This window comes from Vulpes lagopus, chromosome 10 (genome assembly GCF_018345385.1).
Source record: "Vulpes lagopus strain Blue_001 chromosome 10, ASM1834538v1, whole genome shotgun sequence".
Lineage (NCBI taxonomy): Eukaryota > Metazoa > Chordata > Mammalia > Carnivora > Canidae > Vulpes > Vulpes lagopus.
The window spans coordinates 95,646,512-95,670,169 of record NC_054833.1 but is presented as its reverse complement, the minus strand read 5'-3'; the positions used below and the strand labels follow the sequence as shown (position 1 = coordinate 95,670,169).

At 41.3% G+C, this 23,658-nt stretch overlaps 1 protein-coding gene across 1 annotated transcript in view; it reads left to right on the top strand.

Annotated features, from left to right (window-relative positions):
• CDH13 (cadherin 13) overlaps positions 1 to 23,658 on the top strand; it is a 1,001,392-nt gene that overhangs the window by 356,416 nt on the left and 621,318 nt on the right. Inside the window, exon 3 of the mRNA XM_041770316.1 lies at positions 11,869 to 12,077. Coding sequence (XP_041626250.1) covers positions 11,869 to 12,077 — 209 coding nt within the window. The remainder of the gene's footprint in view (positions 1 to 11,868; positions 12,078 to 23,658) is intronic.

Sequence of the window (23,658 nt, the reverse complement as noted above, 5' to 3'; positions counted from 1 at the left end):
TGCACTACTAGGTATTTACCCAATGAATACAATAATACTAATTCAAAGGGATACATGCACCCCGATTTTTATAGCAGCATTATCTATAATAGCCAAGTTATGGAAATAGCCCAAGTGCCCAATCGCTGATGAATGGATAAAGATGTGGTTTATATATACACATTAGAATATTAACCATAAGAAACAAATGAAATCCTTCCATTTGCAATGACATGGATAGAGCTAAAGGGTGCTACACTAAGTGAAATAAGTCAGAGAAAGACAAATACCATGTGATCTCACTCATATGTAGAACTTAAGAAACAAAACAAATGAGCAAAGGGGAATAAAAGAGAGGGAGAGATAGAGAGGCAGACCAAGAAGCAGACTCTTAACTACAAGCTGAGGGTTACCCGGGGGAAGTAGGTGGGTGGATGGGGTAAATAGGTGATGGGGATTAAGGACTGCATTTGTGTGAAGAGCATTGAGCATTGTATGGAAGTGTTGAATTACTACATTACACATCTGAAACTAATACTACACTGTATGTTAACTAACTGGAATTATTTATTTATTTATTTATTTATTTATTTATTTATTTATTTATTTAAGAGAGAGAGGGAGAGAGAGCACAAGCAGAGGGTAGGGGCAGGGAGAGAGGGAGAAACAGACTCCCCACTGAGCAGGGAGCCCAACACGGGGCTCAATCCTAGGCCCTGTGATCATGACCTGAAACAAAGGCAGATGCTTTACTGAGTGAGCCACACCGGTGCCCCTGGAATTTAATTGAAAATTTAAAAAGAAAAAAAAAAAAACTTAATGATCATTTCTCCCAGAATCCATCTTCTTCTTCCAGGTTTCAACGTTTAGAAATCATTGTTTACTGAGTATTGCTTCAGATTAAAGATGATAAGGTCTTTGGGAGATGAGACTGTGTCTTCTCTATTAACAATAGCATTGTTTACATTTTTTTCAATGTTTATAAATCAGAAGCTAATTCAATACACATTCCCTGAAGACCCATTTTGCAGGGTTTTTGTTTGCTCATCTTGGACATTTATATTTATTTCCAAGTGTTGGGTTACCACCGCTGCACTCCTACCTGCCTTCATCTCTAAGCCTTCCTCATTGCTTCTGAAACATTCCATGGGAGCATAGAAAGAGACTGATTGGTCATCCACCTAGAGTTCTAGGGAAGAGATTGAGTCAAAACTAAAGACCCTTTAGATCCATGATGCTGTCTTGCTAAATTTGATGGTGGTCAAGGTTATAATTAGATCTTCAAACTCCTAGCCAATTAAAAAATATGTCCATATGACTTGCATACTCTCACTCTTTAGGTGATGTATTAGTATCAGTATTTACCTGAAAAGCTGCAATTTATGGCTTCAAATGTTTCTAATGTGCTTGTGCATTCTTAAATACAGTTTTATGATGATGTAAAGCCAAAATATTGATTAAAAGAACACATCCAATTTTATAATAAAATATAGGGAAGTTATACAGACATTTGCTTTCTAAGCAACTTTTAGAGGACACATCTCTTCAGTAAAGTGAGAAATACATGTTGATAATCCCTCATCTTGGATACTTTCTGATAATGATGAGCATACTCATTGGTTGACTTTCTCTCGTGCTAGAAATAAGTTGTTATATTGAACTATGATTTGTTTACTTGTAATTTCTACCCTGTGATGCTTATTTGGCCTTTTAATACAACAAAGAAATGGAGTGTGTGTCCTTCAACAGGGCAACCCTCCAAATGGTTGTGCGGCCCAATCTTCTAGACACCGAATACCATGAAAGCAGATAATCTACCTTATTCATCTTTATGTTGGCATTTATCCCTTACTGCCTACTATCCTGCACATTGTAAGTGAAAAAATTATTTTAATGGGTTGCTAGATGAATATGGTGAGATTTAGATTAATAGACTTTCCCAGTTGTAAGAGACATCATCCAACAGCAGACTCTCTTCCACACTATTCTTGCTGAATAGTCATTTAAGTTATACTTTAATGAATCTAGTGACAAGCAAATTATATCATCCAGAAAGAACTAGAGCTTCCAAATGGTAACCTGAATTTTTTCAGGCTTTTCTAGTATTTGGACAATAATGAATTCATGTAAATACTAATATTTGTACTACACATTCTTGTAGCCCCCACCTGTGCAATTGTAAAAGCACAATGGACCCACCTCCACTGGCCATCATTGAAATTATTTCTGAAAGATAGCACGCAAACTCCCAAATTATTCTCCCATGACCCCATCTTCTAGCTTCTTTGTTTGTTAACATATCTGAAAAGCTCTTAAAGGAAGTGTCTCCTTCCTGCTCTTTGTGAGAAGGCTGTTTCTTAAATCCATCTCTAGGATCCCCAAAATCATAGACCCCCAAGATCTGGAAGACCCAAAGCTACTTTAGTCTTCTTTGTACCAGAGCAAAGTTAAGTATATTGCATTCAGAAATGGGGCCACCATTCACCATAGCAGTTTGTGAGGAACTGGGCTAACAATGCTTGAGATTACTTAAATTGCCTACAGTTTGTGAATCTTTAAGTTTGTGTGTGTGTGTGTGTGTGTATACATATATGTATATACATATACTTTTTCTGAGCCACAACCCCGTGGAGCTGGACTAGGAAACCAATATTGAGTTCTGTCTTCCTTCTGTTTCTTCATTTCTCTAAGTGCTCACATAGAAGTTGCCCTGCTTATAGGTCTCTTCCTTCCTATGTAGATCTGCCCATGCAGTTAAGAGGTACTTGGGAAATCACAGGTCTGGTTGCATCAGACACAATCAGGATCTGAATTACAATTAAGACTCAGCCAGGACACACTGCCACATGTCCCCAGACAACTCCAACTGCAAGACCAAAAATCTTGAACATTATAGTGGAGCAAATCTCTTTTCTCATTAACATCCTATACACAGAAAGAGGGAGGGAGGCATGTTTGCACATAATTACTAGATAATTCAAAAACTAAAGGCTATGTAAGAGACGTGTGCTAGTACTATGAAATCACTGAGAGGGGATCTCTGTAAATCTGAGACTTGGTGATTCTCAAAGCTTCTGAGTCTCTGATTAATATCACGCTGATTGGGTAACTTTCAATTGGCTTCCTCAAATCTTCACATGAGTTTGGGCCATCATTCTCAGTTTTGTTTGGAGAATTTCAAATTTGCTTAGCTGTCAAGTTGTAGTTCTACTATTTATTCATTCATTCAATGAACAGGATTAAGTGTATATTGTGTCAGGCACTATGCCATGTAAAATAATTCCAATTTGAAATATAAATTCATAGTGATTATAAGTACCATGCAATAGAAGATGCACAGTATTATTCTTTCAGAAAACAATCTGCCATGTTTTAAAGAATCTGTAACAAGGGGAAAATGTAACACCCTGACAGAAAAGACTAGTTTGTGAATGAGCAACTCAGTTTTTAATGGTAGGCATAGAAAATCTCCTGAAAGCAGATGTGGGCTCTGTCTTGTTCCAAGAGGAAGCCCTTAAGGGTTTACATGGCAAAAATAGGTTTCTGCAGAAGATCACTTGACAAGATCATTCATTATGATATCTTTGCCTGACATGATAGAATTGAAACTCTATTTTATCAAAGTTGGAATTGAAACATAAGATGGTTTTAAGACTATGCATCCTGTACCTATCAAACATACAAAGGCTTTGGAGGTGAAATCTATTTCTGAAATAATCAGTCATGGTTGGGAACATGCCCACAACCATACTGAATCTCTGTTGACATCAGTGCTGACTCCAGACCAAACATGGAATACAGGATACAGTTCAGTGCACTCAGGGATCAGAAGGGTAGGATGAATGAAGGCTGAAGGAGGTGCCTATTGTATCATTCAGGGATCTGGCCCAATGTGGGTAGGACTAAACATATGTTAATGAAAGTTTGATTGGCTAGAATATTTGAGAAATGAAGGTATTCAGGGGAAACCACAGGAAATGTTTTCTGTTTCTCTAAGTTGGGCAAGTCCATAGAGCCTCTGGACTAAGCCTTATGAGTTCATTTAAAGGAAGTCGGTACATGCAGATGCCAGTGGGATACTGAGGGATGTGAAAAGCAATTAGTCTTGCTCTGTATCCTGGGGAGAGTCCACCTGATGTCTCTGAATTAAGTGCTACTTCAGTTGTCAGAAAGACATGGCTTTTCAAGTCCCAGCAAGGACTAGCAAATCAACCAATATGCAGGCCCTTCTTGCTAAAAGAACAATTGGATTCTGTTTTACTAACTAGGCCAGAAGTACTGGCATATCTGGGATAGCTTAAGGGAGAGTAAACAATTTACATTCTGCTGCACAGAGTCATTGCCTGGTCTCAGTGGTGTGCTGGAGCCAGCAAGTACTTGTATTCCTGAGAGCTGGTTGTTAAGTTTCTAGAGAGTCTGCAAGCCAATTGAAGGCACATTGGTAGCTGAAATCAGCCATGTTTAGAATATTTACACCATAGACATTGGCAAATGCTATGAATCAGGATTTTTCCTTTACGATCATACTGCTGAAACAATGCTACTTTCTTCAATGTCTGAGTAGAGATTGCTAGAAATAGATTATCTGTAGATCCAACCATATCTACCCATGGGAGAGATGCAGCTCCTAGGAAGACTAATTCAGAGTCCACAGGCTCCCTGATCCACATACATCCTTACCCAAGTGTACAAGGAGTCTGACCACAAACTTAGAGGCTACTTGTGTACAAACCAATTTTCAAGTCCCTACAAATGTATGTAGGTATGTATGTATTTAGGACCATTTGCTTAGCTAAGATGTGAGTGTATGGATCATAGACTGACCCCAAAACACTAACAAGAGTAGCACAAATTCCATATTTTAGTATGTACCTATCTACATGAGCAGGGCTGATCTATATTTTGTGGAAAAATTTAAATCCATTTGCATTTTCATATTTCCTGGGATCATAATACAGCTTAATTTGCTCACTCACACATTTCAAGATGGTAAGAAATCTATGCCTTTTGGATTTTTATCCTTAAGAACCACATTCAAAAGACAGAAAGAGAAAAAGCAAAAAATCAAGGTCAGGAAGATTAAGCCCCTTAATTCACATGCCAAACTTCCCATTTCAATTGTGGTTTTGTCTCCCAGCTAAAGTTTGTCTTTTTGTGACATTTGCATTAAGCCCAGAGGACATTTTGAGTGGAAACATGCTGAAAGCATAATTGAAACGCTGAGTGGTGCCATTTGTCTAATTTGCATTTTTCCCCCAGGTGGGGAGTTTTCAGTCCCCATTTCTTCTCCTGGGGTGTTCAAAGATTATCTCAAAGAATGATGTTGTGCAATTGATTCCAATAAATCCCCATGTACAGTATATTATATGTATATATATTTTTCCTTCTAGAAGCTATTTTAAATGCCATAGTGATAAACTGTGTACGGAAGTCCTTTGTAGGTTCATAATAGTACAGATAGTTTATTTTCTCCCTCAGATAGAAATTTTGAATATTTGTCCACAAGCTTAATTGTTTATTAGAATTTGTCCTTTCAATTATCCTCATGGTGTCATCGCAAGCTATTTAGGAAGATGTCACTATAGAAACAAACATTAAAAAAAAATAGGCAAACATAAACTATTCAATTTCGTCCTTAATATGTTCTTTGAACTCTGTGCCCCCAAATATGGACTGACTCAATCTCTATTAAAAACTTTGAGAAGCACTAATATTTTGGTTGTGTCAGCAAAGTTAATTATACGAGACAATGATGCAGGGCTGATGTTTAATGGGGAATCTAAGGTGAGATTATGATCGGTGGGGAAGTAAGAGTCTGTTTTTCCAGGAGGAAGAAGTAAAATAAGAGTGTGGTGAATTGTTTCTCTTTTGATTAAATATTCCTCATATACTTCAGATCTGCCATTTAGATATGACCAAAGCTGTTGTTGTCGGCGAGGTCTAGAGTTGTGTTTTTCCTAAGGTGTGCATCTTTCGTAGGCTTGCATTATTTATGTTAGACATATTCTTTGAAATATCAGAAGGCCTCCTAGATTATATCAAATAATCATATGAAATTCTATCATATCCCTTTTACATTATAAACCTGAGTAGGGTGGAACCAGGTGTGAATTTATCTAAATAAGCGATATGCTGAGAGGAGTGTAGCCCAACTCAGCATTTCAGAAGGATGGAATTCACATCACTCTGAGGGCTTTAGTGCCTACGGGGATAAATATATATTTTTATTTGACTCTTTAGATTTAAGTTAACATTATGAAGAAATACAAGGACATCTGGCTTATCTAATATGTATTATAAATGTTATCATCAAATAATTTTGTGAGAATAAATAATGTGAGACAAATAAAAGAAAAATATTAAGTGAATAATAGATCAGCTATGAAAATATGGTGAAAATGTGAGACTGGATGCAGTGTTTGCAGGAGGGAATACATTCGCCCAGACAGACTAGCATGAACTGTGTGGTCTTACCCTCATTCAACCTCACTAAGTTTCAGTTTCTAGAGAGGAAACAAATTACCTACCTCAAATTGGTCATGTGTGGATTCATTGTGATCATGAATGTAGAGTCCTCAGTGCAGTGTCGTGTTTTTAGGAAAAATAATACTTTAGATTGGTGGAAAGTTATCTGTACAAATTATCCATTTAAAGAACATTTAGTGAACTCTGTTGAGTAGACTATGGGTGGAGCACTGTAATTGCATTTCTTTGATGTCAGTTTTTTTCCTTCACAACCTCTCATGTAAGACAGGTAGGGCTTTGCCAAGAAAAGTTAGAAGAATTCAAAGATGGGCAAGGCTAGATCAGAATCATCTGCCTCACTTCCTTGGCCCCAGCAGAGGTGACTCTGTTACCATCTCCATGGTAACCACACTGGGCCCAGCAGGCCAGAGTATGGGTACCTGACTAGAAAGAGATGAAATGACCCAGGAGGCAGGTAGAAAACTAGCTGGAAGGAGGAAGCTATGTAGGAAAAGGGAAAAAGTAGCTTCCTTAATGCCCTCAATTACAGGAGTAATGATGATAATAATTCTTATTCGTGGAGCACCGTCCTAAGTGCTTTATGCATGTAGGTATATATGATCCTGTTGAATGCTCACCATAAAAATTACAGTTCCTGTGAGGGAGGGACTATTATTTGTCCCACTTTACAGATGAAGACATTGAGGTGCAGCAAGGATGAGTGATCTGCCCAAAGTCACAGAGCTGCTATGCATGAGCCAGGTTTAGAAAAGGTCTTAGAAACCTATCATTAAAACTGCCCTTTCTTAGGGCACGGGAATAGCAGTTCCTGGCATGCTAGGTCCTCAACCTCCTGTCTCTGCCAAGGATGGCTGGGAAATGTGGAAACTTGGCACCTTGACAAGCAGTCCATTGTCTGAGGTCCTGGTTCGTGGCCCTTAGCTACATTAGATTCATCTGGGGAGCTTTAAAGAGATACCAGTGTCCAGACCCCAGCCCAGCCCAGTTATATCAGAATCTTGGTTTGGAGTTAAACAGATATTACTATGTTTTAAAATGCTCTCCAGGTGATTCTCATATCCTTGAAAAAGAACCACAGTCTAAATCTGCTCCTGAATTGGTAAAAGTGTCTAAAACAGAGACCCAATTTTGCAATGCTTAGCTCTTTGATAGAGCAAGCTGGGACGAAAACTAGACTATATTGGGTGCCCACAATGTGCCAAATGCTGAATGTAGATGTAATCTCTCAATATGCCCTTATCTGAGACCTCAGAGGAACCCAGAGGGATCAGTGAGTGGCCTTCAGGGGTCAGGATGGGGCAACTGCCCTATTCCCTCTTATGTGTCAATTCCCAGGAAATGGATGTACTTAGAGCTTGAACTGTAGAAGCAGACAGATGGGGGACAAGTTCCTGCTTTCTCTGGGTGCATGAACTCCAGCAAGTTAGTCAATCTCAGAGGCTTAGTGTGTTTTCCTGTAAAATGGAAAATGATGCTTATAGAGTATGCATTTTCAGTGGGGCCATATTGCCTCCAAGGGGGCGGCATGAGGGAGGGGCAAAACGTTGGACTTTGTGTATGTATATAAAGTACAGAGGTACATAAGTACACAATTATGTAGTATATCTGTGCCATTAAAAATCTCATGATAATAGGGGCGCCTGGGCAGCTCACTTGGTTAAGCGTCCAACTCATGATTTCAGTTCAGATTGTGAGATCAACCTCTGGTTGGGCTCTGCACAAAATGTAGAGCCTGTTTGGGATTCTCTCCCTCTGCCTCTGCCCCTCCTCCTGCTCACACTCAATCTCTCTCTTTCTCTCTCTCTCAAAAGGAAAAAAAAAAAAACAATTTCTTTAAAAACCAATTTCATGACACTAGTGGCAAGTAGGCAAAATCCTGAGGGGTACACAGTGAAAAAAAAAGTTGAAAAAATGCTACTGTTGGTTAGAATTTCTGGAGACAAAAAGGAGAGACTGAATATAGAGTCCTTGGCACAGAGCCTGGCACTCAGAAGCCACTCAATAAATGGTAGATGTTGTTACCGTTATCTGTCAAAACATTCATTCATTTAGCATGTGCACACTGATCCCAGCTTTGGGACTATGCACAGCATTACTGGGATTAGAAAGAAAGATAAAGTATCATCTTTGATTTCACGAAAGAGCTAAGTCAAAGCTAGGCATGGGAGTCCAAGTGATCCCATAAATGGATGCATGCTGGGTCTGGGGAACTAAAGAAATAGCATGGACATTCATCTCCTACCCATCTTCAATAATGGGCTCAACCAAGACAAGAGTTGACTAGGGACCTTCTTTCCCAATTCCTGTCCTTGCTTGCAGTGGCTTCTGCTCCCATCATTTAAGAGATACCATGCCCCCAATCCACCACCACTAGAGTATCATTTTGCCTCTGGAGAGCAACTGAATTAAGTGTAATCATTATTGTTGGTCTCCTATTCATTGCTGGAGATATAAATATGAATAAAAAATAAGACTCAATTTCTGTTGTTGATTCTGATGAGTAAAATGGATACCTAAAATGCACATATTGATATAACATGAAGTAAAAGATTCTGTGTGCAGGAAATTCTGGGAACACAAAGAGGGTATTTGGGCAAACCGCAGAGCTGACTCTCGTAGAATGACTAAGAGTTCACGGGGTGAAGAAGGTTAGAAGTAATTCTGCACTGAGGGAGCAATATGAGCCAAGTGGTGGGAGAATAATAGTAGTTGTAGGCTGGTTCAGGGGTGGGTGATGTGTGAGTCATGGAGTGAGGGCAGAGGCCAGAGGGGAGGCCAATGGACAGCTTAGCCATTGAAAATCTTGAGTGCTGGTATCATCTGCAATGAGGAGCTGTAGTTATATGAGACTCAGGTAGAGGCAAGTTGGTTCTATAGTTGTGATGGGAGAATCCAAGGCTTTCTTCAAGGAATAAGTCTATATGGCCTTCCAGACCCCACATTTCCAGCTTGTCTCCACTCTCTCTTCCTCACTTTCTGCCTCGCTTTCTGTGTCCATCTCACTGGCTTATTTGCAATTCTCTGAATGCCACTGCACCTTTGCACATGTTGTGGTTCTTTCTGCCTAGAATAGGTCCCTGTTACTTATAAGGATATTGAATTAATGTCTATCTCTCTGGTTACACTTCAACCCAGCAACTGTGTCCATCTTTGCTCAACATTATAAACCCAGCATCTAGCATAACAGGTTCCTAGCAAATATTTGTGGAAGGAAGAAAGGAAGGAAAGGAAGAGAAAGGTGGAACTAGAACCCCACAAACTTTCATATGCCTTCCATTACCCCCAGTCCTCCCTAGCTCAGTCTGTCTTCTTGGGTCCTCCCCATGGGCCAGGGCCAGAGCCAGTCAGCATCCTGGCAATCCAGCAAGCCCTGTCATTTGAGCAATGTACCTCCAGTGGATGAATGCTAATTGATAATAACAATGAAACAACTTACTTGTCTCTCCTTCATGGTTCACCTCCAAAAACTGAAACTGAGCATGCCCAATTAGTTTTGGCTACCAAGATGGTCAGAGGAAGTAAGAACTACAGACTCCCAAAAGTCCACTTGTGCGTCTGCACCAAGATGCCCCTAGAGCTGACTCAGCAGCCAGAAGAAGTGCTGGAGACCCTGCTGCAGAGGAGCCTCAAGTGGGCACCATGCAGTGTGCATCAGGGCTGAGCAGGAAGGAGTACAGGAGCAGGATGAACTGGGTGCTCATGTCCTGAAATTCAGGTTTTGATGGGATTTTAAGAGGGCTGTATTTTTTATGAGGCTTTGTCTTTACTGAAACATGTAGTTGTGAAAGGTAAATGAACCAGGGCTCAAATGTTGATTTTGTCATTTACAAACTGTGGTGGTTTGGGGGGAGGGACTACCTCCTTTGTTCTCCAAGCCTCAGTTACCTGATCTATAAACTGGGGTCAAGGGGATCCCTGGATGGTTCAGCGGTTTAGTGCCTGACATTGACTCAGGGCATGATCCTCGAGTCCCGGGATCGAGTTCCGCATCAGGCTCCCTCATGGAACCTGCTTCTCCCTCTGCCTGTGTCTCTGCCTCTCTCTCTCTCTCTCTCTCTCTCTCTCTCTCTGTCTCTCTGTGTCTCTCATGAATAAATAAATAGAATCTTTAAAAAAATAAAATAAAATAAACTGGGATCAAAAAGTACCTCATTCGTTGTGCAGATTAAATAAGATACTGCATGTAAAATGCTTAACACTTAGCCTCACGTGCGGAAAATGTTCAATTCACATTAGCTATTATCATTATCGGCTAATATGGTTATTATCACCATAAGAAATATCTCCCAGAACAGAAAAATCAGCTTAGTTCATCAAATATTTATATGGCTTTAACAGCATACTCAGACCAAGGTAGATGTTGTCACCAAAGACAGGCAATGAAGTTCCTAGGAGCAATATTTTGAGATCCCAAACCTAGAAATAGCCCCGATGCCCATCAAGAGTAGAATAGATCAATTCAGTAGAGCCCCATACTGGAATACCACATAGTGGTTAGGATTCACTGCTGTGACTCACAGCCACATGGATGAATCTCACAAACATAATTCTGAGTAGAAGAATCCAGACCCAAAAGAGCACGCATTGGATGATCCCATTCATATGAGGTGCAAATGCAGGTGGAACAGATCTATGGTATTAGAAGTCATCATAGTGCAGCCTTCAAGGAGGAGGCTGGGGGTTGTGACTGGGAGGGAGGAGAAGGGGAGGATTGGTAGTGTTTTGTGTCTGGGCCAAGCACTGGGTAAACGGGCATGCCCACTTCATGAAAATACATCAAGTCGTACGTTCTGATATGTGCTTTTCTGTATCTATGTTATGCTTCAGTTAAAGGTTTAGTAAACAAACAAGCCTGTTTAGCAGAGAGCTGAGAAAACAAAAGTGGGGTGAGGAAAGCAAGCAAGCAATACAATTCTGCGCTTGCCCACGAGAACAGCTGCTTTTCCTATTCCTTGCCATACACCACTTAGCCACTCAACTACAGGAATTTTGTTCACGTCCATCCTGCCGCTGTGTTAACCTGGGCCACGCATCACTGGTACAAGAGTGGACTCACCGGTTGTCTCGGCCTCTCATCTCTCCAAACCACTCTCTATAACCCAGAGCTGCTATCTTAAACGATCCTGTTTGTCTCTGTGTTCTTGGTGCTTAGCACCTGCCTGGAACATGGGAGGTGATCAAGGAAAGGTCTAGATCGAATGAAGCTCCCAGCAGAGGGCTACAAGGGGGTGCTGTGGGACAAGCACATTGTATATCTGGGTGGGGAGCCAGCCACAAGCCACATTTCACGGTCAGAGATTTCTCCAGGGCTAAGCTGCCCAACCTACTCACACTCTTTCTGGTGTTTTTTTTGTTGTTGTTGTTCCTCTCTTTCATTTTATTTTGTTTTGTTTGTTCCCCCAGTGACCTTCAGTGACTGCAAGGGAAACAACAAGCTACACTATGAGGTCTCAAGTCCGTACTTCAAGGTGAATGACGACGGCAGCTTAGTTGCCCTGAAAAACATAACTGCGGTGGGCAAGACTCTGTTTGTCCACGCTCGGACTCCCCATGCAGAAGACATGGCAGAGCTTGTAATTGTCGGTGGGAAGGACATCCAGGGCTCCTTGCAGGTAACACAGCCATTTGGGATAAACCGGGTCCACAGAGAAATACTGGCGTCTATATGTCTTATATGGAAACTAGTTCTTCGGTTTATTATTGGCCAAGACTTTTGTTGTTGCTGCAAATGACAAAAACCCAACTCAGAAAATTTTTGGCAGGTTGGTGGTATGTGAGAATTTATCGGCTAATGCAGCAAATATTTTCGGGTGACTCTGCCTTCAGTGCCCAAATAGGACATCCGCTTTGATCCTTACCCATTTTGTAGCTCCATTTTCCTTCTGTTGGCCGTATTCTTAGACAGTCACATCACCCTCTGCCTTCCAGTGTGGAGGTCTCAGCAGCTCTACTTCCTTTTCCCAGCCTGAAGTCTACCTGAGAGAGCACCTCTTCCCGATAATGCCAACAAATGCTTGAAATCAAATCTCACCAACTCTCATTAGATTATCTGTCCCTCCTCAAACCACTTGCTGTGTCCATTGGGTAGTGATGCTCCAGTTGGCTAAGTCTGAGACATTCGTCTTATCCTTAAGCCAGAGTGGAGGGGAGTCCCACCTAAGACATATGGGCAGAGAGTGGATGATGGGTAGTTACTCAAAGTAAATTAGCATGCTGTCATCTGAGGATGGCAAGTGGTGGTTGGGTAGGCAAGATCACGGTGGCCACTAGAGTTGTATAACCATGGCATATGGCACTGCTCTTTTGCTATGCCCTGACAGCCATTCCTTCCCAGATGCACATGTAGGCTGATCCCTGCACCTGTGCACATGTTTACACACTTTATGAAGGCTACAAACTGCTGTTCTTTAGACTTCCTGATTGTGTCATTGAGAGACTTTTTGCTACAATGGACTCACCTACTCCTCCTTCATCAAGAGTTTAAAGACTCTGTGGTTTCTTGATAGAAAGGAAAGGCACATAAATGGAACTGGTGGGTATTAGGCTGAGTGAAATAAGTCAGAGAAAGACAATTACCATATGGTTTCACTTATATGCAAAATATAAGGAATAGTGAAAGGGACCATAAGGAAAGGGGGAAATCTGAGTGGCAAAAAATTAGAGAGGAAGACAAACCATGAAAACCTTCTAACTCTGAGAAACAAACAAAGGGTCGCAGAGGGGAGGTGGGTAGGGGGGCGGGGTAACTGAGTGATGGGCACTAAGGAGGGCTTGTGATGAAATGAGCACTGGGTGTTATACTATATGTTGGCAAACGGAATTTAAATAAAATTTAAAAAAAAGAAAGGAGAGCCATACAGCAGACCCCGACAAAACAGTAACCGTAATACTCACGTGTCTTCAGATTGGTGTGGCTAGCCTTTTCTCCTGCTCGATGGTCTGCTCTTACTCAATTTTTCAAAGCCTTGATTCTTGCTGCCTTTTTCTGTCTGCCACACTCCCCATAACCTTGCTTTATCTGCTAATTTTGTTCAGTGGTGGAGGGTGGGAGTGTGGAGCGAACACCAATTCTATGGCCGAGGAGGAGAGACAGTACAACTGGCAGTGTGAGTGTTACTTCCTTTCCAGTACTGTCTGCGTAATCTTGAAAGAATCATAAAACTTCTTTATCTGCAGACGAGAAGGGTCAAACAGTCTGGGATGGCAAATAAGCGGCATGTGCATTGCCCCATTCTGTCACCATACTGGTGGCAGATATTGCTAATTATCCCTGGTTTGACCTGAGTATCTTTCCCAATGCAGTGCTTCTGGAAGCTACTATCCATTGATCATTCAGAGATGTTTCTGTGGGTGGAATATATATATTTGCCATCCCTAGACAGGACAAACTCTGCAATTCCCCTTCATATCTATGAATCTGTGAGTTGAGGGTAGATAGCAAGCTAAAAAGGAATCCACAGTGTGCCACTGATATTTTCAAAGAAAATAGGATATTGATGAATACATCCAGTGTGGAAACCCACTGGCACCACAAAAGCAAGCTTTTCTCTTATTTAGCCATGGTCATTTTCACAGCATCTCACTAACTTGTGATATAAATGACTTGGTAAATACCGAAAGCAAAAACAATTGCTGGGATGTGCAGCACAAAGGGCTTCTTAGGAACAAGTAAATGGTACACAGAGTCACAAAAGGGGGTTTGCATGTGGGATGGGATGTATTTAGATGGACATTGTGCATCATGATTACTGGCTCACCGTTATTCCGGAAAAGACAATGTCATACTATTTAGCTTAAAGCCGAACAGAAGGAATTCTGGGCACTTCTCAGGACAGACTCTACCTTGACAGTCTCAGAGACCTGGGGTTCAATACGAAGAGCTTCAGTTGTGAAGAACTGGCCTCTTGAGTCCCAGAGAAACACCCTCCTGGAGGCCAAGCCCCTCAGAACCATTTCTCATTTGCCACCGTCTGAGCACATTGTCAACAAAGCCTGGATGCAATTGCTGGTTTCTTTTAAACCATGGTGGAGGCTGCTGTGCCATTCAGTTTGCCAGACTCCAGCAGAATGGGGCATTCATCTCCTGCCTCCAGTAATTTTATGAGGTTTGAAAATAGGCCTCACGAAACTGCCCAGATGTGTCTGTAATAAAAATTAAAAAATTAAAAAAATTAAAAAGAAAAATAGGAAAACAAAATAGCTAGCCAAAGAATTCCTCCAAGAGGAACAAATTCCTTTAGAGATATCCATTTGGTATTTTTGAGGCCCTACTATGTGCAGCCAAGTGCTTGAGAGGGGAAGTGCACATAGTGCTTGAGAGGGGAAGCAATGAGCACCCAAGTCAGCATAGCCTCCACCCATAGTCAGCCTCCTCCCGGGTGAGGAGGGAAAATGAATGAGTATGTTGAAAAGGCACCAAACAGGGCAGCAATGCCAATGGCTGCTCTGTGCTTTGAGAGAACAGATTGGGCAGAGGAAGCTGAGTTGGTACCATAGCCAGTGCTTTCAAGGCACTCTCCATGGCCAGGTGCTGCTCTCATTGGCCACAAATGCTGACTCATTATATCTTCTCCACCTCCAATGAGGCATGTGCTACTGTCCTTGCTTTACAGGTGGGGGAAATTGAGAACACGAAGAGCCGAGTGATTTATTATTTAGTGGGACTCTCCCAAGTGTGTGCATCTCAATGTGTGCTTTAGTGTCCGTTGTCTTTAACCCTCACAACATTCCTGTGGGGCTGCTGACTTCACCCCTTTCTTCAGATGTGAGAATTTGGCCAAGATCCCCTCATTTGAAATTGGCAGAAATGAGATTGAGATCTGGCCTCCCCATCCAAACATCCACTCTTTCCTGCCCATGGGCCAAGAGATGAGGGCACAAGTCAGAGAAATACAGTAGCAATGGAAGAAACCAACAAATGGATGGTGTGATTTGAAGGAGGAAAGAGCTAGGATTTAGTGTTTGAGCGATTCTAAGCTGTAGAGGATGGAGGTGGATTGGATTAGTGAGAAAAGAGGTGGTTGGCAATGGTGCTCATTTAGGCTAGATATGAGACCAGATACAGGCTAGATCTTAGGATAAACACTTAGGGAAGAACAGTACAGTGGTAGAGCTTTGGCTTTGGTGTTGAACTGAAGTGGGTTTAAATTTCCATTCTACCACCTATGGTTATGTGACTTTGGGCAAGCCACCCAACTGCTTAAACCTCAACATCCTTATCTAGGAGATGGGGTAAGAATAGTCTGCATCACAGAATCATTCTGTTGGGCACAGCACAGAACACCAGGTGACCCATCTCAACCATGGTACCATATTGGAACCTATAGAGAAAGGGTAGGTCCTGAGGGTTAAGTGACCTCACTGAGGCCAGGAGTCAGGTGTCAGAAAGTAGAGATTAAGGACAGGAGGAGAAAGTGAAGCCAAAGGAAGAAAGAGAAGTTGTGTTCGGCGAGGGCAATGGGGGTACTCAGGGTGTCCAAAATAGGATCAGTATCATGGTGGCTACGTTCATACCACTGTGTTTTAGAAGGAAGGACTCTCTCAGATGAATGTGGCCCCATTGAAGCCCACTCAGCAGCAGTAACCAGAGCTCAGATCTTTAACAGCATGATGTGTCTCTCTTATTTTTACCTGCTGCCTACAACCTCATTTTACCCACAAAGCCTAAATCTGTGAAGTCTAATTTTTTTAAAAAAATATTTTATTTATTTATTCATGAGAAACACAGAGGGAGACAGAGACACAGGCAGAGGGAGAAGCAGGTTCCATGCAGGGAGCCCAATGTGGGACTCGATCCCGGGACTCCAGGATCACACCCTGGGCCGAAGGCAGGTGCTAAACTGCTGAGCCACCCAGGGGTCCCCAAGTCTAATTGTTAATAGCTTAATTATAGGCTCTTGAGCTGTCTCTGCATTTTGAATGGGCTGTCCAGAAGCTAGGACCTGTCTATATGGGCATATACAATCCCTTTAGACCTGAGAGGGTGGAGGAGTAGCTCCTCTTGTGTTTTGACAGGGGAGGCATGATTGGTATGGAAGGGCTGAGACTTACCATGCTTGCAAGAGAGATTTCTAGCCTATGGAAGATTATGAGGAACTCCACTCATGGAAGTATGTCTGGACAGACTGTGGCTTATGCGCACGGCCTGACAATGGTGAATGGGAAGACGGCAGAGTGCCTGCTTATTTATTTATTTTTACCTTGGATAGGGGGTTCCAAAGATTTATATGGGCAAGCTCTGATTCATTCCTTATATGTCTTGGGTAGAGATGTCTTTACCTGCTGTGCAAATGGGGCTCATCAACCTCAATTTCATGTCTAGCATAAAATTTCTTTTAAAAAAGCTATCTTTTCATTTTAATTATTTCTTTCTGACTTAAGAAATTGTAGCTTCTGTGACTGTAGATGATCGCAGGGAATACTGACATCAATTATAGAACTGGATGAAGTCAGGCTGGGAGGTAAGAACATCAGGGAGCTTATAGAAACTTATTTTGAATTCCAGTTTGAGAGCTAAAAGAGACTGTGCCCACCAGCTTCATCTTGAAATGTGGGCATTCACACTCTAAGCAGCTGAAGAATTTGGGTACCCATGACCTAGGCAGCTGGATCTTCAAGAACCAAGCAGGAGATTCACAGTGCAACAGGAGGGAGATGTGTGGGCACCTGCCAGCTATGGGCTTAGATCCAGCTCTCACACAGGGCTGTGTCTTAAATGCAAATAGGGTCACTTTATTCCTTGGTTAATGGGACCTTGCTTGCTCATCAGCTCACCTGGCCCCTGGGATAATATCCTGTCACCTTCACAGATGTCTGGAAAGGCCTTTCACTGTCTAGCCTGGCTGGTCTCTCCAGCCTTTGCTCAAGTCTGCTTCCTTTCAACTGTAAGGCTTGACTTGCTGAATTGCCTGACCCCAAAAGGGCTTTCCCTGCTCCCCATGCCAAAGGAGGTTCTCCCTTGCTAGTGATCATTCTGCTCCTTAGTGGCCCTCTTCTCAGTTTGTAAATTATGCATTTATTTCAGGTGTTTAAAGTCTGGCTCCCCTGATGAGACTATATAAGCTCTCTGAAGGCAGGAATATAGTCTCCTTCCTTCCTTCCTTCCTTCCTTCCTTCCTTCCTTCCTCCCTTCCTCCCTTCCTCCCTTCTTTCCTTCCTTCTTTTCTTCTGTGTCCATGGCACCTGGCACAGTGTCTGACATATAGCTGGTGTTTAGTGCATGTCTTCTGGATAAATGTAGGAGTAGAATGCATGACACCTTTCACATCACTCCTTGCATTGAACTCTGGGATGCTCCAGTTCCCTCAGCTGTAAAATGGGTTCACAGCAGTGTCAACCTCATACAGATGTTGTGATGATTATTTTTTTAAAGATTTTATTTATTTATTCACAAGATACAGAGAGAGGAAGAGACACAGGCAGAGGGAGAAGCAGGGAAGCCCGATATGGGACTCGATCCTGGGACTCCAGGATCATGCCCTGGGCCAAAGGCAGGCGCTAAACCACTGAGCCACCTAGGCATACCTGTTGTGAGGATTAAATGAGCAAATATATGCAAAACATTTAGAACAGTGCCTAGCACAAAGTAAGTGCCATGAGAATGCCAATTATTCCTCATCATTGTATCATCAATGCCAGACTATAATAAATTCTCTCAGCGAATGAGTCTGATGAATCAAGACAACCCAGCTCTCTCCCCTCTTCCCACCGTGACCAAATTCTATTTGGACTACTACCTGTACAGAATTTAGAATTCCCCATGAATTTAAATCATTACTATTTCACTCCTCAGGTGTCCACTGTGTGTGAAACACTGACTAGACTTCCAGGACTCTTTGTTTCTATGGGTGCACTTAATAAACACCAAGAGACTTGGCAGTATTTAGAAGTTAATTATGAACAATTTACACTTGTTCACTAGAAGTCAATACATGGCGTTCTTAGTAAAGGAAAACTGGTTTCTGAATGAAGCTGCTTAATTAAATGTAAAAAAAAATAATTTCCCCCTTTTTTTGTCGCTTAAAACATTCCCCCCAAAATAAAATGAATAAAGAAAGTTATGACAGACACTGAAAAAGCTAAATGTAAGGCTTGTTTATCTTGGTGGATCATCATCACTGTTTCATTTAAAGGACATAAATTTGGCTCCTAATCCAGTTTCAAGAATTAGGATGGAAATAGTTCCAAAAAGATAAAATAAAAGGAGCAATCAGAAGAAGGAACAACGTGAGAGGAAACAGTTGTTTTTGTTTTTAATGTTTAAAATAAAAATATAAAGCATGTCATTGACTGCTCAGCAGCCCATGTTAATACCATTGCTACTTCTGTATCTCTACCCTGGTGGGGATTAGGGCATGCAGGTCCACTGCTTGTGGAGTCGCCGGGTTCCATGTGTCGTGTGCATCTAGGGATTGTGGGTCTGGGAGCTCCAAAGCAGCGGCTGGCTGCCTACTGACCCTGAATGTGTACATGCTCTGTGACATTTAGCTGAGCTGGGCATGATATAAAGTGGGACCCAGAATGACCCTAAATTGGGATTCTAATCACACATTTAATACTTGCTAGTCATGTGGCACTGAACAGTCATCCAACTCCTTTGAGGTACAGTCTTCTCATCTGTGAAATAGTGGCTGTATGTAGACCTCAGCCTTGTTTAGATGCCAGCATAGGGTATACAAAAAAAATGTTTTTATTTAAAAAATTTTTTTATTTATTTATGATAGTCAGAGAGAGAGAGAGAGAGAGAGAGAGAGAGGCAGAGACGTAGGCAGAGGGAGAAGCAGGCTCCATGCACCGGAAGCCCGATGTGGGATTCGATCCCGGGTCTCCAGGATCGTGCCGTGGGCCAAAGGCAGGCATCAAACTGCTGCACCACCCAGGGGTCCCCAAAAAATGTTTTTAATACAAAAAAAAAAATGTTTTTAAATATCATGCCTAGCCCGTGCTAACAGAGGGTCTCAGCCACAGACTGTTTACTCTTAACTGAAGTGCACAGTGAGTTGCTGTCACCTCTGTGTATTTCTTCGCCGTCTTTCCTGATCTCACACATTCTAGACAAAAAAGAGTTTTGCACATGTGTTACTGACCTAAACTCCAATTTTTATCAACCCTGAGTCAACCATTTGAATCCTGTTTGTCTGGGCCGTTATACCATCTAACCTCCCAGGTCATGACATGACCCACAGAAGGGACTTGACTTCCTTTGTTTAAAGCATTCCTGAGAAAGTGAGCCTCCAGCTTAGGGTAATTGCCTTGTTTCAAGACCTTATCACATTGACTGGGAGTGGCTTGGAGTCTGTCAAGCTAGTCAATGGCATTGATCTCACTCCCATGAAATATGTTTTACAACCATCACAGTGGAGAACCAATCTGTGCATTTACGGTGGCCATAAAGAAATGAGGAGTTAGAGCTGAGGATAGGCTCTGATTTGACACGTGTGATAGTTTCAAAATCCTGCGAAGTATCACTCTGCATGGCTAAACCCTCCCCAGTTACTATTAGGAGAATTAGTGTCCACTTAACAGTTGTCATCCAAATTAGGGAAAATATATAGTGTGAAAATTATGGTGCAGATCCAAGAATTGGGCCCAGAACAAGGTATTAGGCTGTAACATTTTGACACATGCCTAAATTGTTCTGTTTATGATTCTTAGCTCCAGGACACTATTCAAATAAAGATAAAAAGACATCCTTTGATTCATTAATTTAAGTATATAACAGATTGCTTTGTGGATCAAAACTAAGAAAAATGTATACTGAAGATTAATTTTAATTGAAATGCTTAGGGAAAAATATCTGATCCCACAGAAAGTCTGCATAACTAAAAACAGCTTCCTTTTGGCTTGTGAAAACTCAAGATTTCATGTTGTACAGCAGTATGGTCCAACAGAAAAATAATGTTAGCTGCATATGTAGTTTTAAGTTTCCTAATAGTAGCACATACATACACACACTCCATATATACATATGGGGTTAAATTTCATGAATGTGGATTTTCTCCCTTTATATGTGTGTATATGTGTGTTTATGTGAATTTAATCCAACACACGCATATGTATATATATATATAATATATGTGATATATTCTTATATGTAATATGTATAAATGTAATATATACATATATATGTAAATGTATGTATTATACATATACATGTTATATATATTTCATATATACATGTCATATATATGCATATATAAAACCCAACATATATAACATATAATTTCCTTAAGATATTTTCATGTTGGCAAGTTACCAATGTGAACATTATTTATGAAATTTTTACATTTTCTTACTTATACTAGGCCTTTGGAATTCAGTGTATATTTTATACTTAGAGCAAATCTTAAGGCAGATTAGCTAGATGTTGAGTGCTTAATAGCCACTGGTGGCAAATGTCTTCCAGTGGGGCAGTGCTTTCCTGGAGTTCTCCGGAGACATTTATGTATTTTGAGAGAGGGAGAGAAAGAGGCGTTTGCTGAGTGCCTGCCACGTTTAGGGCATGGTGCTAGATGCTTTCACACATACGTCTGTGTCTCTGATCCTCAGAGCAAATTGTGCCATTGGTGATCTGGTTCCTACCCTGTGGATGTGGAAGGAAACCAGGTACAGAGAGGTGGAGTACGTTAGCTAATGTCATCATTTACAGCAAGTGGCAGAGCTGGGATTTGGGCTTGGACCTTCTGATTTTCTGAAATCACTGCTATTTTGGTAATACTGACATTTACAACAGAACTGGTGCTTTTCTATTCTCCTATAAAGACTATGAAATGACATAGAAAAATTAAAAAGTGGTTAGTAATTTAAAAAAAAAAATGAACGCAGAGCTGAGCAAAACTCCTAAAGAAATTTTAGGTAGGTGGACAAGTCCTGTGTTGTCATGACACTTTTTAAAAACTTTTCTCATGAATAGAAGCTCTGGAGAAAGAAGCTTATGGAAACAGCACAAGGTTTCCCAAATGTGAATGTTTCTTGGTCACAAGTTCCTATTATTTCAGACTTTATCTCATTCACCTTCATAGTCCTGGAGTCTAGGGAAAACGCCTACATTATATTTTTAAGTATAATTTAAAATTTTGTTTTCATATGGATTCTATAGATTTGATCCTCACAACAGTGGTTTGAAGCAGATGGTGTTATTTGTATTTTATGAGTCACGAAACTGAGACCCCCGGAAGCAGGAGGGTAGGTCTCAGGTCCAAGAGTCAGTCAGGCAGTAGTAGTCTGATTTACAGTGAATCCCTCGGTCCAGTGTCTTAGCCACAGTTTCCTTTCCAACAGCTGCTTGAGCCTTTTCAAGGAAAAGCAATATAGCATCATCAGAGATAAATTTTCACCTGGTATCTTGGATGGAAATAGATAATATGATGTAATGCACATTTTCCTAGGCTCTCTGATATGCTTCTAACCCTCTATCTTTTCTTATTACCATTAATCAAATATGAGTGTATTCTGAGCTTAAATATTGGGGTGACCACCTCTTTCCAAATCCCTCTCACCTGGTATGTGGAGATACTTGGTCACCACGGCTTTGCCAGTAAGTGTGACTGCTCTCATCAGAGATGAAATGGCTTAGTAAAATTCAAAGTGATTGGAAATATTTTTTTAAAAAACTGCAAAATCAACTGAGAATTGTGGGGAAATCCTAGGTAGATGGACATGCCACGTGTTGTCATGACACTTTTTAAAAACTTTCTTCATGAATAGAATCTTTGGAAACAAGCAATGGAAACAGAGCAAGATTTCCAAATATAAATGCCTCTAGGCCCCTCTGCAAGAGTCTGGTTCTCATTTCTATTGAAACAAATAAAAAACTCCAGTGACAAGAGAACAACACAGCCTTTGGTACAGACCATAGATTGTCTCTATTTGGTTCTTAGGTTTCAATACTCAAAAATTAGGGAGAATATGTACTATTCATTCAGTCCTTCTCCCCACCAGCACATGAGTCAGTCAGATGATAAGGTCTTCACCCAAGTTTTTAAGGCAGAAACCTAAGCATTTGGAAAAACAATATCAAAGAAGAGCCTTATGGCCCAGCCAAGCTTCTCTCATCCACCCATGTTGGATAGATGCCTATGGGCTGTTGATCTCTGTGGCTGGGCTTGGTTTGGGGTAAAGGCTAGGGTGGCAATTCCTTTGGGACCACACTGTTGATGCTGTTTGACCCTCAACTCAATTGTTTGTTCAGACAAAGGCAAGTGTGGTGTCAAGGGGGTCACACAAACAGGAAGCATCCTCCACCTGTGCCCACAGTCTAATCTCATCAGATTTTGTCTTTTCCCTGGCTCCTGTTAACAGAAACAGAAACCCCCAGGTCTGTACAAAAACAACGTGAGTACCTACATCTTACCGGGAGTCCACAATGGGGTCTGATATTTTCACTTGCTGAACTGTTTATACCTTTCTTAATTAGGCCAGAGATAGCACAATCACAAAGCAAATATTATGGGTATGTGGCCATCAAAGTATAATGATATTTTTTAAATTTTTTACAAAAAATAGATTTTTGTTAATACCTGCTCTTCTTTCTCTACCAAAAAAAAAAAAAATCAATTCTCAAAAAAAGTACTTTAAGTAATACTCCATATATAATCTCAGAATTTGATCTATCAGTGGACTCACACATAGCAGAGAAAGTTCGCATGCTGACAAAGATGCCATCCTCATGGTCTTGTCAAGCCTCCGTCTCCAGACTAGTAAATATGGCCAGTTGGGGAGGCCTTTCAACAAAGAGTTTCCCTTGCAGATGGATTAAGCATTCAAGGGCTGCCCAAGGCCAAAAGGGCTTTAAAAACTTTGAGACCATCCTCCAAGCAAATTCTAAAATATCCTCCGTGAATGAGAGGCAGCCTTCAGTTGGACTGAGCTTACTGCTCTGACCCCATTGATCCCGGTGATTTCCCTCCAGCCTTCTTATAATTCAGGAGGGTCAAGTGTGGGATCTTCCCTTCTATTCAATGTCTCCTCCACTTGCTAGAGAAAATTGGACATGAGATCCAAGAGGGGGCTTTTCCTTCCCCTGGTGTCTACACAGTTTCTCCTGGCTTCCAGCTCTCAATGGAAATCAGATCGTTCCCCCAATTTTCCATTTTTTTGCAGCAAATCCTTTTGACAAACGGTGTGCATTGTCAACCAACCCCTCAATATGTCAGGGAAATTGGGCTTCTATTGAGAGGAACTCTTTTACAACTC